At 40.2% G+C, this 15,667-nt stretch overlaps 1 protein-coding gene across 1 annotated transcript in view; it reads right to left on the reverse strand.

The window, feature by feature from the left end:
• The window catches only part of AOPEP (aminopeptidase O (putative)), a 372,310-nt gene that overhangs the window by 29,893 nt on the left and 326,750 nt on the right, over positions 1-15,667 (reverse strand). Inside the window, 1 exon segment of the mRNA XM_082401307.1 lies at positions 2,500-2,616. Within this exon segment, the coding sequence (XP_082257433.1) occupies positions 2,500-2,616 (117 nt within the window).

Here is a 15,667-nt window from a genome sequence, read left to right on the forward strand (position 1 = left end):
GTTAGTCAACGAAATTCCTGCTAATCAGTGTCACAATAAATCACACTTAACTAATAAAGTTTCTAGAACATACCCTGGTTGGCCAAAATCCCGTTGCTTTTCTGGTTCTGAGTGACCTTTCAAGGAAACCTCACAGTGAGATAAGCTGTCAGTGTAACTGACTACGTGCCAAGGCCTTAGAGGGCCTGGGAAGGGGGCAAGGCAGTGGCACGTTAGGCCTCAGGGCCTTAAGGCCCTGATCTGGGCCCTACCCACCCCTGACCTCAACCCTGCAGGCCCCAGAGCAGGGGTCAACAAACTCAGAAGGGGGCAGGCCAAATCAGCCCACAACTAGAAGCGGTGTGGACGTTTTAGAAGAGTTTTTAAAAGGAACAACAACAAAAAGAATCATCTTGAGATGTGATAATTATATGAAATTCAAGTTTCAGGGTGCATAAACAGCTTTACTGAAACACAGGCACGTCTGTTCGTTTACATACTGCCTATGGCAGCTACAACAGCAAAGTTGAACGGTTAGTTGTGACAGAAACCGTATGGCCTGAAATATTAAAATCTGCTCCTTTACAGAAAAAGTTTGCTGACCCCTATCCTCGCGCATGCCATGCTCACACCTTTGCACTTGCTGTCACCTCTGTATGGAAATCACTCCTGGCCCCTTGGCTTTGTATGGCCAACTCCTTCTTGCCCTTAGGTCCTGGCTCAAATGTCACTTTCTCTTGTGGCCTTTCCTGAACTCTATCTAGAGACACCTAGCTCACTTTCACCTGCAATCTCCTTTGTAGCTCTTATCTGAAACTATCCTGCTCATTTACTTATGAGCTGTCTTTCTAGAAGAATCCAAACTTCCTGAGGGTGACCCCTGCCACTGCTGCAGCCCTAGTGACTGGCAGAGTGAGTATTTGTGAACTGCATGAACGCTGACCACGCTAGTTACTCCAGCCAGTCAAGCCTCCCTCAGGCCCCAGTCTCTCATAACCAAAGAGCCAAGCCTGAAGAGACTGCTCTGGCTTTGGGCATCAAAATAAAACCTGTTTATATTTCTCGAAGGTTTAAGAAGTTACATATAACAACTAAGTTGAGCTGTAAGTTAAGAACACAGTGTGCTTTATGTTTATGCCAACAGGAACGGGGTGGGGGGACCAGGGTCTACCACCTCCCAGCTTCTGGCAAGGAGTGGAGGAGTGACAGGTGCCCAGCACCTGCTTTGATCCTCCGCCTTCGTCTGCCCACTGCCTGTCACTGGGGCCTGGCATTTCAGTGGTATTCAGCTCTGATTAAAGCATAACCTCATGCTTATAAATAGAAACCTCTTTTAAACACTAATTAAAAATAACAAGCTGGCATTTGGAAACTCCTATAAACAAAAATATAAGAGCTGAAATAAACAGCAACAGTTGCACGTCTGATCTATGCTGAGATGGGTAAAAAGCTACACATGTCTTCTCTGGAGTTTTTCAATTAACTCCTGAATTTACATAAGGGTTTTAACATGTATAACAGTGCCCATCTTACCTTTTAAAATCTAATAATGAGCTGGCTTTTCTCGATTTACTCCATTTTAAGAATTGTGAAGTTAATTTTTAATAATATTTTATTTAACCCACCATGTCCCAAATATCATTTTGACACTGTAATCAATAAGAAGAAATTATTGAGACATTTTGCTTCCCCTTTTTATACTATGTCTCCAGTATCTGCTATGCATATTTCACACTTACAGCACGCCTCAATTCAGAACAGCCACATACCAAGTGCTCAATAGCCACATGTGCCTAACGGCTGCCATATTGGACTGTACAGTTTTAAAAGATTCATTTATTCTCAACTGAACACAAATCAAACCTACTTGCCTTTAAGGAGTTTTATATAAGAGAGACTGTGTGCTTTTTTACTTAAGATGACTAAATAATTTATTATTTTATATATTTAAAAAACCCTGGAACTCATCTTAGGATTCACATTGCATTCTTCACAATAAGCTAAAAGATATTAAGGACCCCATCATATTGCTTTCCCACAAGCATCCAATCTTGCTTTTCAAACCATGGCTGTTAGATTTAGTTTTCATCTCCTTTACACATGGCTCCTTTCCTGTCCTAACTGAATGCAACCAAGAAGCTCTGGCACATCTCAGCCAAGTTTCCTTAATGTGCAACAGGACGGCACCACCATCATGCACAAGATGACCCACCCAAGTTTATAATTTAAAAACATTCCACCCGCCTGCTCATTCCTTTAGGAGACTTATGTCCATCTTAATGATTTAAGATGAAAGAGGGAAAAACTTAGGACCTCAAAATACCCTGGTAATGACCAGGATCAGAGGTCCCCTGCTGGAGCAAGTGCAACCAGGGAAGCAGTTTACTCTTTGCTCAAAGTGCTGCTTTTCACTCGGAAGACACAGCATGGGATGCTGCTTAAAGAGTTCCAACAGTTTGGGATGCAATGGGATCATCGTTCTTCACCAACAGTGTAAATTCTGAGGGTGTTCCTGGTTACCTCTGCATCCTGCTCCGAGAGGTGGTACGTCCTCTCAAGTCTTTGCAGAGTTCGGGGATTCATAGTCTTCTGCTCCAAGAGATGCTCCAGAAGCAAGACCAGCTGGTCTGGAAGAAGCTGAGGACAAAACCAAACAGCCTGTGAAAATGCCATTCAGCTTACAAGAAATTAAACCCAAACGTTTAGACCAAAGACAGCAAATCCAGGGTAACCTGGGGACTCCCAGCAGCTGTCTGAAACATGGGAAGACTGGAGACTTTACTAGGGTAAAACCTCAAGGTTTACCTTGTATCCCCAAAGACACTGCATTCTGGGGCCTGATTAAGCCCTATTCTCCATGGTTTTTCATGTCAGTTCTATATTTAAGAGCAGATCAAAACTGTGTTTACCCTGTTTATTGTTTTAGGTTGTACACCATGAATTTTTTTTAAGGTGTACAACATGACGACTTAAATGTACACATACACTGTGAATGATAAAAAACTGTGCTTATCTTAATAAAACATTATCATGGTTTTATTAGATCTTTTTCTCTACAGCATGCATATGCCAAAAAAGGTCATTTAGCCTAGACAAATACTCAAGAAACCTTCTGATCTTAGGTAAACACATGGAAGTTTAACAGAAATAAGCAACTTTCAGATTTCCTTCTTTAGCATGTGTCTTGCAAATGTACACCAAGAAATAAAGAGCATGTAATGAAACTAGAACCATGTTTCACAATCCCTCCATTATAAAAACTTTAAGTTTACTATTCCATTAAAAAGAAGGTTGTATGTATGAGTATACACACACACACACACACACACACACACACACAACCACACAAGGTCACTCAGATCCCTGAGTTTTCATACAGGGTAAGTAAAAATGGTATTACCACTTAAGGGCAAAGAGAGGAAGATGTTTTTATATGGTTCAAAAATAACACAAACTAATCTGTGAACAAACAATACTTGTGAAATCCAAGAACTTAAAATATCTGTCTTATTCACTCTTGTACCACAGTGCCTAGATCAGCCTCTAGCACGGAGCAGCACACAAACTGTTAACAGAAGAAAAAAAATCAATTTAAGATACATCTTGTAGGAACCAAAATGTATTTATTCTAAAATGAAGGTTTTAAAATAATTACTATGAATTCCACTATTCTCGACATTTAGCTTTGCTCCATTCCTGATTATGCCCAGGCAATCCTTGTCAACTAACCCAAATTTACAGTTCTGGAAGTCAATACTAGAGCAACAGAATATTCATAAGAACACCTGGATTTTAATCCCCATTTTATTACTCTAAAAGAAATTTCAAAAATTATTGGCTTCTCCCCTCTCTTTACCTTTCAGCCCCCAAGTGTGCACTGCACCTTTGCCTCCCCCTCCATTCAGACACACACTCTTCCAAAATGCGCTTGCAGGAAAACCCAGCGGAGACCGCATGCATGAAATTCACCACGTAATTCCACAAAGAAAGCATTTCTTATCTTTTCTCACCTCACCTTTCTAAGGTCTAATTAAACCGCCACTTCCCTCTAGACAGACAGACACAAATGCACAACACTTGATTCTTGGGTATTTTCATTTCATAACACCACTCCATCCACTACAGAGTCATGCTGTGGATCCTCTCTCAGGCTGACAGGAGAAACAAGGTGCTTCAGCAAAACCAGAGGGCTACGATTCAGCACTGACCTGTGAGGTTATATATGAGAACACTTAATTTCCTTCCATTAGAACTACTGTGTTTGTAAGATGCTTTAAAGATATCAAATTACTATATACTAGTACAAAAACGCCATTTTTCCATTTTCTACAGTTTTAGACACATGAGGCTACATTTATGATATTAAAAGAAATTTGCTGTTTTATAAAACAGACCAACTTCAGAACCACCAGCTTCTGGGGAGCACGCATGCCCTTGTATACCATCCGCACCATGAGCACTTGGCAGGCAGGCACTCGTGGCTGCCGGCAGAGGGAGGGGTCTTACCCAGCCTCTGGCATTCCTGACCAGGCAGCAGAGCTGACACTTTGTTCTCAGCCTTTCTTGTGGCCCCTCTTATTGTAGTTCCATCTTCTCAGCTCGGCCCAGCTGGGCCTGGCACCCAGGCTCCCCCTGCCCTCCTTCCCATCCATCTCACCCTGCAGCCTCCCTCTCTGGATCTTCCTTCCCTATGTTCCAAGAGGGGCCCCTTCTCTGGTGGAGGCTAAGCCTTCAGCCCCAGCCCTGAGTGTGCCCCTCATTCTCCCCTAAGGCCACTCTCCCTGATTGCCCTCTTGCATTTGAACCCTTCTCATGGAGTCTACCCTTTCTCCCCAAAATGGTCTCTCCCCACCTGCCCCACTACATCCCTTTCCAAAGTGTGCTCCCACGTGGCCCCCACCCTGTGGCGGCCTGGCCGGCCTAGGTGCCCGTCCAGCAGCAGCCCATCTGTCTGTACAGGGGCAGGGGAGGGGAGGGGAGGGTCCCAGATTGGGTCAGAATGGCTAGCCAGTCCTGCATCCCCATGGGCATGCTCAAAACTGGTCAGCAGTGCTTCTACAGGCAGCCAATCCAGGGCAGCAACAGCTACTCAAGAAGACCGCTTCTGGGGAAGGGCCCAGCCTGATACAGCACAGAACACCCATGGGCTGCGGGTGGCGGCCTTATTCTCTAACTAAGTGCAGCAGAACAAGCCCGGCCAATTTGCAGAACTGCAGAGAAGGGAAGAGTAGAAAGAAGAGCATCTCCCTCTCACGTGCCTGCGCTTACAAAGAGGCCTATTGTTAGAACCCAAGCTTAGGATTTGGTTTAAACTAGAGAGACCCAGGGAGGAAAGAAACCCTGAGTAAGACGACTAGCTTGGTCCTCAACTTACCCCAGCTGGGTCTGACCAATAAACTCCTGTTTAAAGTCAGAGAATTACTAACATGGGAACCTATCAAAATATCTGGATTCACACTTTTGTATCTCTCGCAGTTTTCTTCTAAGCAAAAAGTTCATACACACCTGCACAGAGAAACAGAACCAGAAGGATCACTGAAAGTTTTTGTCCTCTCCTCATTTTATGCAATGGAAAAATATCTAAAGCCAAGCCCCCTGACTTAAGATGGGCAGCCGAGCTGGAAGGGAGGGAGTCAAGCCTTTGCGGTTCTTTGTTAAGTTTAATTTACTTCAATTGGAGAAAGGCAAAGAACAAGCATGCACACACCCCACCAGCTCTCCCTCCTCCTTCACTAAGGTGCCTGGTGGCTGGCTTCAAGAACTGGCTTGCTCAGAGGTGGGCAGGGGCACCAAGAACCAGCACAGAGGCTGAGAACATTCCTCCATGATGCTGAGAGGACTTCAGAATGGACTTGTGTAAATGACTCTCCATAGTAAAACAACCTGTAGCCATCTGGCTTTCAACTGTAATTCTTCCAGTTCGGTGGGGATGGGCGTGGGGGGCGGGGGGCTTGTACTTCAAATCGGTGATCAAATGCTATTTTAGTACACAGACAATAAAATTCAGTATCTCTCACTCACAAATGAGGAAGTAAACATTACATAATTTTTACATGAGATTACAGACCTTGAAAAAGAGAACACTGAAGCAAAACTGTGGTAAGAAGCTTGCTTTAATACAGCATATTTCTCTTTGTAAAATAAACACTTACTCCCTATAAAGCCACCCTATAATGAAAAAGAAATACTAAGTAATAAACCAAAATGTTCACAAAGCAACTGAGAGACATCATACACCAGCAAAAGTGTTCAGACACAGTGCCGGGTGCCACCGCCCTGGCAGCAAGCACAGGGGCATTGGGAAATGCTCTGTGGGTCACTCCACTCCCACCCATGTAGAAATCAAATTAAATTTCACATGACTTCTAGGCCCACTGTATTTAATACAGCAGTATGGGGCGGTGGGGTGGAGACAGACACGGCTTTAGTCACAGCATGGAGTGATTAAGAAAAATAAAGCACATGCTTCAGAGCATTATCTCCTGAGAAAGCAGCTCCTTCCAACATTAGAAAAAGAACCTGCTTTTATTTCTGAGGGTCTAGTAGTGCTCACACCCACAGTTCAACAGTGATAGGAAGAGCAAGTTCTTTCCTTTGCACAAACTAGGAACTCACGATGAGGTTATTATTTTTTCCATATGGAAACCAGCTCGGTATTTTTAAGATGCATCTGCCTCAGAAACTTAGACAAAATAAGAGTGGGGTGCCAAAGTCACTTGGGCACTTGAAATAGAGAACTTCACAACACTGGAAAACTTACTCGAACACAAAAAATGAAACACCAAAGGAGGTCAATACATTGAGATTTGTTAAGAATTCTGGAAGTCTGTGTTCTTGCTCTAAACGTGGAGGATTCCATGGCTGCTAATTACCCAGAAATGCACAAAGAGAAAAAAAGTCTACCTCGTAATTTTTCCCAGTCAGCCTAAGGGTTGAGGCAAGCTTCACAAGTTTGAACAGTTCTGAAGAGTTCTTATACAGGCTCTTGGAAAGAAAATATGGATTTTCCAAACGCACCCTCCTAGTCTACAAGTAGCACAAAGAAAATGAACCTTGACTCTTCCAGAAGCCTAGAAACCTCCTTCTACTGTCACGGGGGCATCACTCACTCCTGGCTCCCTGAAGACCAACCACACAACTGAGGTCCTCCACCACTTCTTCTATAAGCAGGACTCCGAAAGGGCCAGCTAGGCTCCTAGATCAGAAAGTGCCCCGTACGCATCTCACTACTGACCTTCCACAGGCAGGACCAACACAGGGAACCCGGGGCCCGCGAACATCCACGTCCACTGCCTGCACCCCTCCAAAAGCAAAGGAGGGCACCTCCCCTCACAGGCCAGCTGGCACGCTGCAGCCACACACGAAGGAAGTCTCAGACTCCCAGACGGGGAATGAGCCTAGGACTAATGCAGCCACCGACGGACAGTGGCGTGAGTTCTATTATTACCCCACTATCACTCTGGGATCTGTGCCTAAATGAAGCATGCTTCCTCCCTGATGCCATTTCCTTTTATCCTGGCTGGAGACTAAATGCAGATCAATGGGGGCAAAATACATATGATGTCACTTCAATTTACAGCAATGGCCTCCCTCTCTTTCGGTCTGCCTGAAATACACAGAAAGATCAATTCTTCCCAAAAATGGTTAAAAAATGCTTAGGGAGCATTCTTCTTCCAGAAAAGCATTCTCTGCTATATTTGTCTGTGTTACTACGGCAGGAACTGTTTACACTGAACAAAAACAGAAAAAATGGGGGAGGGAGGAAAAATCTCAAGTTCTCCTGTACACTGGCTTAAATTCAACACACGCAGGGTCCAAACCAGAATTGGGGAGGCTGACCTTTGAAAGTCACATGTATTCTGGCATAGAGGCACAAAAGAGACAGCAGTTCTCCTTTGCCCGTTGGATTAAAAAGGTAATCCTACAGATATAAAAGGTCTTTTTAATAAGATTTCCCCCAAAGTCTAACAAATTCCTTTCTACTCTTCCCAGAAAACACATCCACCACACTACGCACCCTCAGGTGCCCCGAAGAGTATCAGAACTCTGGTGAAGTTGACTTTGCCTACTCCAAACACTGGCCAGGACCATGGTTCTCACTTCATTGTTTGTATAGGATCTTTCATCTGTCACTTTCTTAATGACAAACATTGTTAAGTGACAAAAATGGACTATTTGATAATATATACATAGGAGAGTGTCTGGCCAAGAGCTGTTGTCAACAAGGATATCGTGATATAATTAAAATGGTTTTAGTCTAAAATAGTAACTTATATAGAAGAAAAACACAATTGTTCTGAACTGCTTCTAGAAACAAAACTTACAAAAGAAAAACCATCTTTTCCATGTTGAAGAAAAACAATACATTTTAAAGAATTGACGAATTTAAGAATTAAAGTCTCTGGTTCATATTATTTTGGGGACATAAATTTGATTTGCCAACCAATGAAAGTCACTAAATAAAATTAAAAGTGAAAATAATTTTCTTCAAAATAAAGAAATCAATGAATAGATCCAGCATAATCAGTATTTCTGATTATCAAACATCTTTAGGGAGTATGTCTATAGACAAATTTTAGGAAAATTCAAGCAGAAGCAAATATTTATATAATTCAGTTCACACAGAAAAAAAGCATATTTACTATATTTTGGGGAAAAGAATTCTAACAGCTACAGTTGAAAAAGACTACCAAACTTTTGAGCCATAGTTTGGCTGTGGTGCTTCCAAAAGTGACACCACAGTGACCAAAACAGACACCATCATTAGCAAAGAGTACCTGAAATAATTCATTGGCATAAATCATTCTCATATCTCACTCATGTCAGATTATAAGGGTCAAATTTTCATGTGCTAACACTTCCCTAACTTTTGTAAAAAATATTACCCAAACTATATGCAATTTGATACAAAGCATATTATTTAAACTACATTAAATGAAGTCCTCCTGTCAACTCTTATAATCATGTGTACACTTATGGTTTATGTTATAACACAGTTTGAAAATAAATCTTTGTAAACACTCAAATTGAAAATTCCCAAGTATTTTATAAGAGATTCTTGGTATCTTTGAGTCTGCCTTCCCTATTCAGGAACTTGCCAGACCAATAACCAAAGGGGCCAAAGGGAGACCATTCCTGATCTGAATTTTATGCTTCTCAAGAAAAACATGGCTCATGAAGAAGAAACTATAAATTCCTAAGTGATTCAGTCCATTCACCCTGCCAGGACAACACTCATGATCCACACAGGGCTTGTTTAAGGCTTTCTAAAGAATCTGGAACACTTGAAAGGCTCAGAGAATACGTCTAACTCTTCTCGTATTCACAGGTTTTTGGTTTGTTTTTTCTTTTAATAGAAATCTGCTTCTTTTCCTTTCTTTAGAATTAATGCTCTTATCTAAGTTAATATTGTATTTAATAATTGATTTATTTATCTTAAGAGTGTACATTTTATGAATCTGAGTTCCTAAGTTATAAAGTGATATTTTCTAATTCAAAATTCTGGTTGCATACCAACTAATTTATGACCTCCAAAAGTCCACCATATGAATATACCTTTACTGTGAAAACTGTCAGTCAAAATCTGTGTGTCAAAATCGTGGCTATGGTATATAACCATCACACAACAGAATATTACACAGCTATTAAAAAGAATGAGATGTTAACTGTTTCTGTAATATGCTGAGATGGAGAGAAATATTATTAAGTGGGGGGAAAGTTAAGAACAGAACGTAGACTATGGCTGAATTTGCGTGAATAATTTTCTAAAGATATACAAAAAGGAATTAAGTAACTCTTCACATCAACTTTTTCTCTGAGTAACCTACATGAGCAGCTAGCTGCCTGGCCTTTTTCTTTTTCCTGCCTCCAGATCAAGCTGAACTATTTTTCTTAAAACATGTTAAAAATTTCCCAATAATTTACTTCAAGGAGAGAAGATCCACTTTATGAAGAAATTTAATACTGCAATCTAAGCACTGAAATGCGTAAATGATTAAAGCACATGCTCTAACAAAATACTGAGCTAGCAACCTGGAAACCAGGGGCTTCTATAAAGCAGTTAGAAGCAGATCCCCTAGCAGGAGTGTGCACCAAGAATTCTATCAGAGCCTCTCTATTCTTAGTCATAACAACAGTATTTCAAAGCAACATAGATCTCAAAAGTTCTGATGTCAATACTTCTCTACGTAGAGATGAATACCATTAAATGTAAGACATAAGTCCTGTGCGAGCAATGCGTGAAAACTGCAATTTTAGAGCAGCTCCCTCACTGTGATCTATTGAAAGTCAGCGTTCGACATAAGGGTTTATAAGAAATAAAGAATAAAAAAGAAAAAAAAAAAAAAGAAATATTGAAAGATTTTAAAATTTTCCAAATGCTTTGCAAATATACATGAAGCACTGCATCAGTCACGTGCTCAGATTTTTATGTTGTCATTTATAATATAAATGAACCATCAAATATTTTCAGAGTTTTTTCCAAGGGAAAAACCAGTAACTGTAATTTCATTCAAACCAGAATTTCTTCCTATCTTTCTTCAACTTCCGCTATTACCCCCAATATATCAAAATCAGATCATCTGCGAGGGATTATTTGTTACAAATTTAACACTTCTAGAAAATAACTGCATCAACATTAGATTCTTCTGGGTAACATTCAGTTGAGTTTATTTTCTATAGCTAGCCCTATGTTCCTGGAAAAAAAGTGATAATATGCACAAAATTAAGGTGTTCATATGCACAAATACAAAATCCTTAGGAATATTCAGTCTGAAAACAGTTTTCCTCTATAAGTTACAGGTGATTAGCAAATTGCGGGGGGGGGGGGGAACCTAAGCATTTACCGAAATTAAGCTCCTTAAAATTTTATGGACAAAAATAGGATCCTCCTCTTTTAAGTTTAAACAAGAATAACTGAGTTCAAATAAAACCATATTTCAACTTCTATAAAAAGAATGTACCTTTTTAAGGCAACTCCCTAAGGGATGGGAACCCTATCTTGCTCATTTCATGTGCCACCTACCTCATGCCAGATACTCAAATGTTTATCAAATTTAAATAAAGGACTTAATGTCCAATACAGTAAGATGGAGTAATACAGAAAAATGACTGCAAGAACAGCTGTGAAGCAACCATTCAGTGATTTAAATAAAACTATATTGAAAGAAAATTTACATAGCTACACATGAAAATTCAAGCCAGAAGTGATTCTCACTTCTAAACGAAAACGAATCCAAAAATACACAACTTGAATATATCAATTTTAAAAGTTTTGTAAACCTTCTGTATAATAGATTCTTACTCTAAAAGCGAATGGTAAAATAACGGAAATGCCTCCTCAATTATAATCGACTGTAATCAACAAAATGATGGTTCTGCGATGTTTTTAAAGAACTAATCTAATGAATAAGCTAGATTGTAGGGTTTGTAACAACCCATTCTGCGCTAAATGCAAAGACTCAATAGTATGTCTTACAAAGACCTGTCCCTTTGCTTTCCACAGTCTCCTTGTTAAAACTTGTTATTACAGATTACATTTTTAAAAATTATCAAAACTAACATCTACAAAAAAGCCACAAAAGCATTTTAGAGATAATGACACTAACAAGAGTTGCAAGGTGAGAAAAAGACAAGAAACAGAAGGAAGGAGAAACGAAGTCATACTCTGGCGCTCGACTCAGACAAACGACTTGGGAACGGACACACACATATACTCAACAAATTTTTAAGGAGAGAGCATAATTTACAAGCAAATTTCACTCTTGGGTATTTATTCTGGTGTAAAATACTAACATTCCATTACTCCTAGTTCCTGTCCTTTCTTCTTCATAGGTCCACAGTCAAAACAACATAAATACCTTTTTGATTAGATTTTAATTTCTACTGTTCTTCTTACATTTTCTACCAAACCCAAACTATGAATAAATATTAACCACACGTCCACAATTTGTTGTGGTTTCTGTCATAAAGTTGACAAAGAAACATATCCTTAGGGATATGTATAGCCAACCACAACTAAAGAAAAACTGGGTGGGGGGGGGGGTATGAGGTGGAAGAGGGTAGGAGTCCAACTACAAGAATTATTGCTGGAAAAATAAAGGAACAAAGTTTTTACTTAATAAAACTCTGTTGAGAGTATTGCACAATTTACTATCCAATGTCTCAGTTTTCTTTCACAGAATGATTTAATGTATATAAAGCACAGGAGTCAGATTTCACTCAAATTCTGTACACTTTTGGATTCTAGTCCAGACGTTTTATACCCCGGATTAACTCTGAAAAGTTTTATAAGGAATAGAGCAAAGAATTAACTTCTTAAGGGTCACTTAGAAACTTACAGAAATTCATATTATTGAAAAAAACATGGACTTAAGAGCTTCAGGAAAAAGAAAGGCAAAGAACAAGTTTCACATACTTTCAAGAAATGATTCCCTCATTTTTAACTCTTCCTTTTCTCTCTTCCACCTCAATACCAGTGCAGCTGAAGGGAATAAAAGCTCTTAATGGGTCAGCATTTTGTATGGAAGAGAAATGGCTGTCTTACAGATGCACATCATGTGAGAAAGTAAAACAAACAGGTGAATGGAAAACAGAACAATAAACTACATGGACGTGAATGATGCCAGGTTTGTTTACCCCAAAGTTGCAGGCTATGTACCAAGGGCTGAATAATTCATAAATTAATGTACTTTCCATCACGATAAGAACTATTCCCAGCTAAACCAGAGACTGAAATAGTGTTATAAAAATGTTCTTTTAAAGCTAAACACACTCCTTACTGCTATCAGAATTCAGACATTAAAATCTCACGTCTACTGTGAGCTCCAGCTTGGACTCATGGCCCGGAGCAGCCGGAAGCTGGTACAGGAGCAGGAAATCTGAAATTCGGCCTTGTTTGCTGCCATAGAAAAATCCTCTCATGTGAATTCAAATACTTCAAAGTCAATCAAGAGAAGTAAGTCTTCAAAGATGAAAAATAGATACATACCTAAAATCCTAGTAGGTCTGAGACCTACCAAAACCTTTTCATAGGTGTTGGTTGGCATAAAGCTGATTAAACCTAAGATACCTTTTCTGGTAACAATCTAAAATCTCAAGTATTGCAAGTTATTCCTAATAGACTCGTAAAGAAATGTCATACAAATTGTAGTTAAGTTTTAGCATTTCTATTCTTTTCATATCTGCCTTTATGTATATATAATATGCTTATATAAGAAAAATTCGGTATTATTTTATCAGCGTAATACATTTTAATAGCACAGAACTTTTGGAAATTACAGGAAATGTTAAGACATTTCTAAGTTTTTGAATTGCTTATTCAATTTTCATGAAAAACAGTCAGTCTGCGAAAAACCGAACTTTCCCTCCCCTGAGTATCCAAGCTTATCTGTTTTATGAATTAACTTAGAATTTATGTTAAAAAAAAAAAAAAAAGAGGGAGCAATCAAACCGTTTTCTTTGTGTAGGTTTTAAGAAATTTTTCTTATATAATTAAAACTAAAAAAAGAGAAACTTTAAAAAATGTTTACTTTCTGCAACTGTGCTTTTATCGAAGTTACAACATACCAATAATAATCTACACATTCTATTCCGAAGTGAAGCTTGACTTGCTTATAACAAATCAACCTGAAGAACCAGTGATCACAGATCCCCCCCACCAAAAGGAAAAGTGGACACAAAGATTTTTAAATTTACTAAATGCAACCTCACAGGTTGAGAACCACTTTTCTGCTGACTTCACAATGTAGGGTGTCTCATCTCAGAACTTTACAAGTAATAGTTACCTTTGAGACAGAAATAAAACATGAATAGGCTGCTCCCTCCAGGGCAACCCTAACAAACTTTTCCTTAGAGTCAAAGTTTAAAAACTGGTCTACATTTCCATCTAAGAATGTTTTCTAGGAATTGAGACCAAAGACCAGAACCCCTCTAAGTTAGCACACACCCCTTAACAAAGAGGAAAGAGAACAGTAAGTTAACCTGCAGAACATTTCTAAAGAAGGCTCTAGTCTGAAGCAGTAATTTGTTGTTACTCTTTTCCTGATGGATTTGTCCTTCAAGTAAGCTTTCTTGAGCACTTCAGAATGTATCTGTTTACCTGATGTGTCTTCCTTGAAGGCTTGATAAATAAAATACACAAAAAATTACAATACCGACACCCACGCCCTTGAATGCACTCAAAGTTTAAAACGTTTACAAGTACAACGGCGTGAAAACAAAGGCAAGAGCCCGTCAGAAGCACCCCACAGTATTTTTGAAGGCAACCAGAACTCCCATTCACATCAAATGATACCACCACGGTAGTGGGAATGCAAACTCCACAGAATGGGCTGCTCTCTATAAGCAGATAAGGACAGGATTATGAAGCAGAACGAATACGAGTGAACCAAACTTGGCTTTCTTTCCTGCTAAAGCTCATTTGGTGGAAAGACTGAGGTTAAAAGGAGGAAAATGAGAAAGGATTTGGTAGACGGAGAAGAAACCACCTTAATTCTCCTAACGAACACCAGCTGACGGCCCCGGGCTCCCGCAGCTGTCAGACGGGGCGGGCTGCGGCGGGCGGACCCGACTTGTAAAGAAGAAAACGGCTCACTTACTGAGGCTCCCGTCGGGGCGCAGGCCAGAGCCTGGAGTCCTCCCGGATCCGTCCCGGGCGCCGGCTGATATCGGCAGCGCCCGCCGCGCGCGCCGCCTCCTCCTCCCGGGCCAATCCCCGGAGAGGCCGCCGCCGCGCCTGCCCGCCCCGCCCCGCGCCGCGCGGCCAGCCGGGCCGGGTTCCCACCGCGCGGCGCCCCTTCCCAGCCACACCCCTGGCCCCCACCCCGCCCCCGCCAGTCAGCTCCCACCCAGTAATTACTCTAATTAGAAGTTTTAGTCTCAGCAGTTAAACAATGTACGAACCAGTCCCAACACAGCCTGCAATTCAAACGGCTTTGAGAACAAAGGCAATCATAGCTGTAGCAATTTTTCCTCTAATTTATAGAATGTGAAGACTTTCTGTCGTTGCTCACTGTACTTAAAACAAGTTTAACCTCTAGTGTACATGCCACTTCACTTTCCATTTGTATGGAAAAACACCAGACCATGCCCTTTACAACAAAGAAAAAAAGAAAAAAAACACTGTTTTCAAAAAATGAATATTGAACTGATGAGTTTAGTCCCTCCTGCGGAACATTCACAAATGTTCCTGGATCACCTGGTAGAAACGTAAAAGATGTACAAAGATGCGGGAGGGCTGTTTTGTTTACAGTTTACAGATTATGTGAATAAAAGGGAAACAAACTACCCAGGGCATCTTTATAGTAAACAATCTGCATAATTCTTAATTAGTACTGGTGGAAGTGATCAGGCCTATTTTCCCCAGAAATTTATTAACCGTCCATTCACAGTTCTGAGTATTAATCTCTTCAGCCTAGTTTGAGATGTACAGGAGATATTTCAAGATGAGGAAAATTATACCCATAAAATATGTGCTTAGAAAAATAAAACCAAACACCAAAAACAAAAAAGCCTTTCTGTACTTTCTTTTCCAGTACTGGTTTGATCTTTAAAGCAATCTGCATCCATTTTAGAACTACTGAACAATTTAGAAATTAAGTTCATGTGAAAGATTTTTTAAAAATAGGCAATGAACTATTGGAGTAGAAAAATAATAAAACAACCACTACAAAAACGCTGCATAAAACAG

The sequence above is a fragment of the Balaenoptera borealis genome (assembly GCF_965194805.1).
Source record: "Balaenoptera borealis genome assembly, chromosome: 8".
Classification (NCBI taxonomy): Eukaryota; Metazoa; Chordata; class Mammalia; order Artiodactyla; family Balaenopteridae; genus Balaenoptera; species Balaenoptera borealis.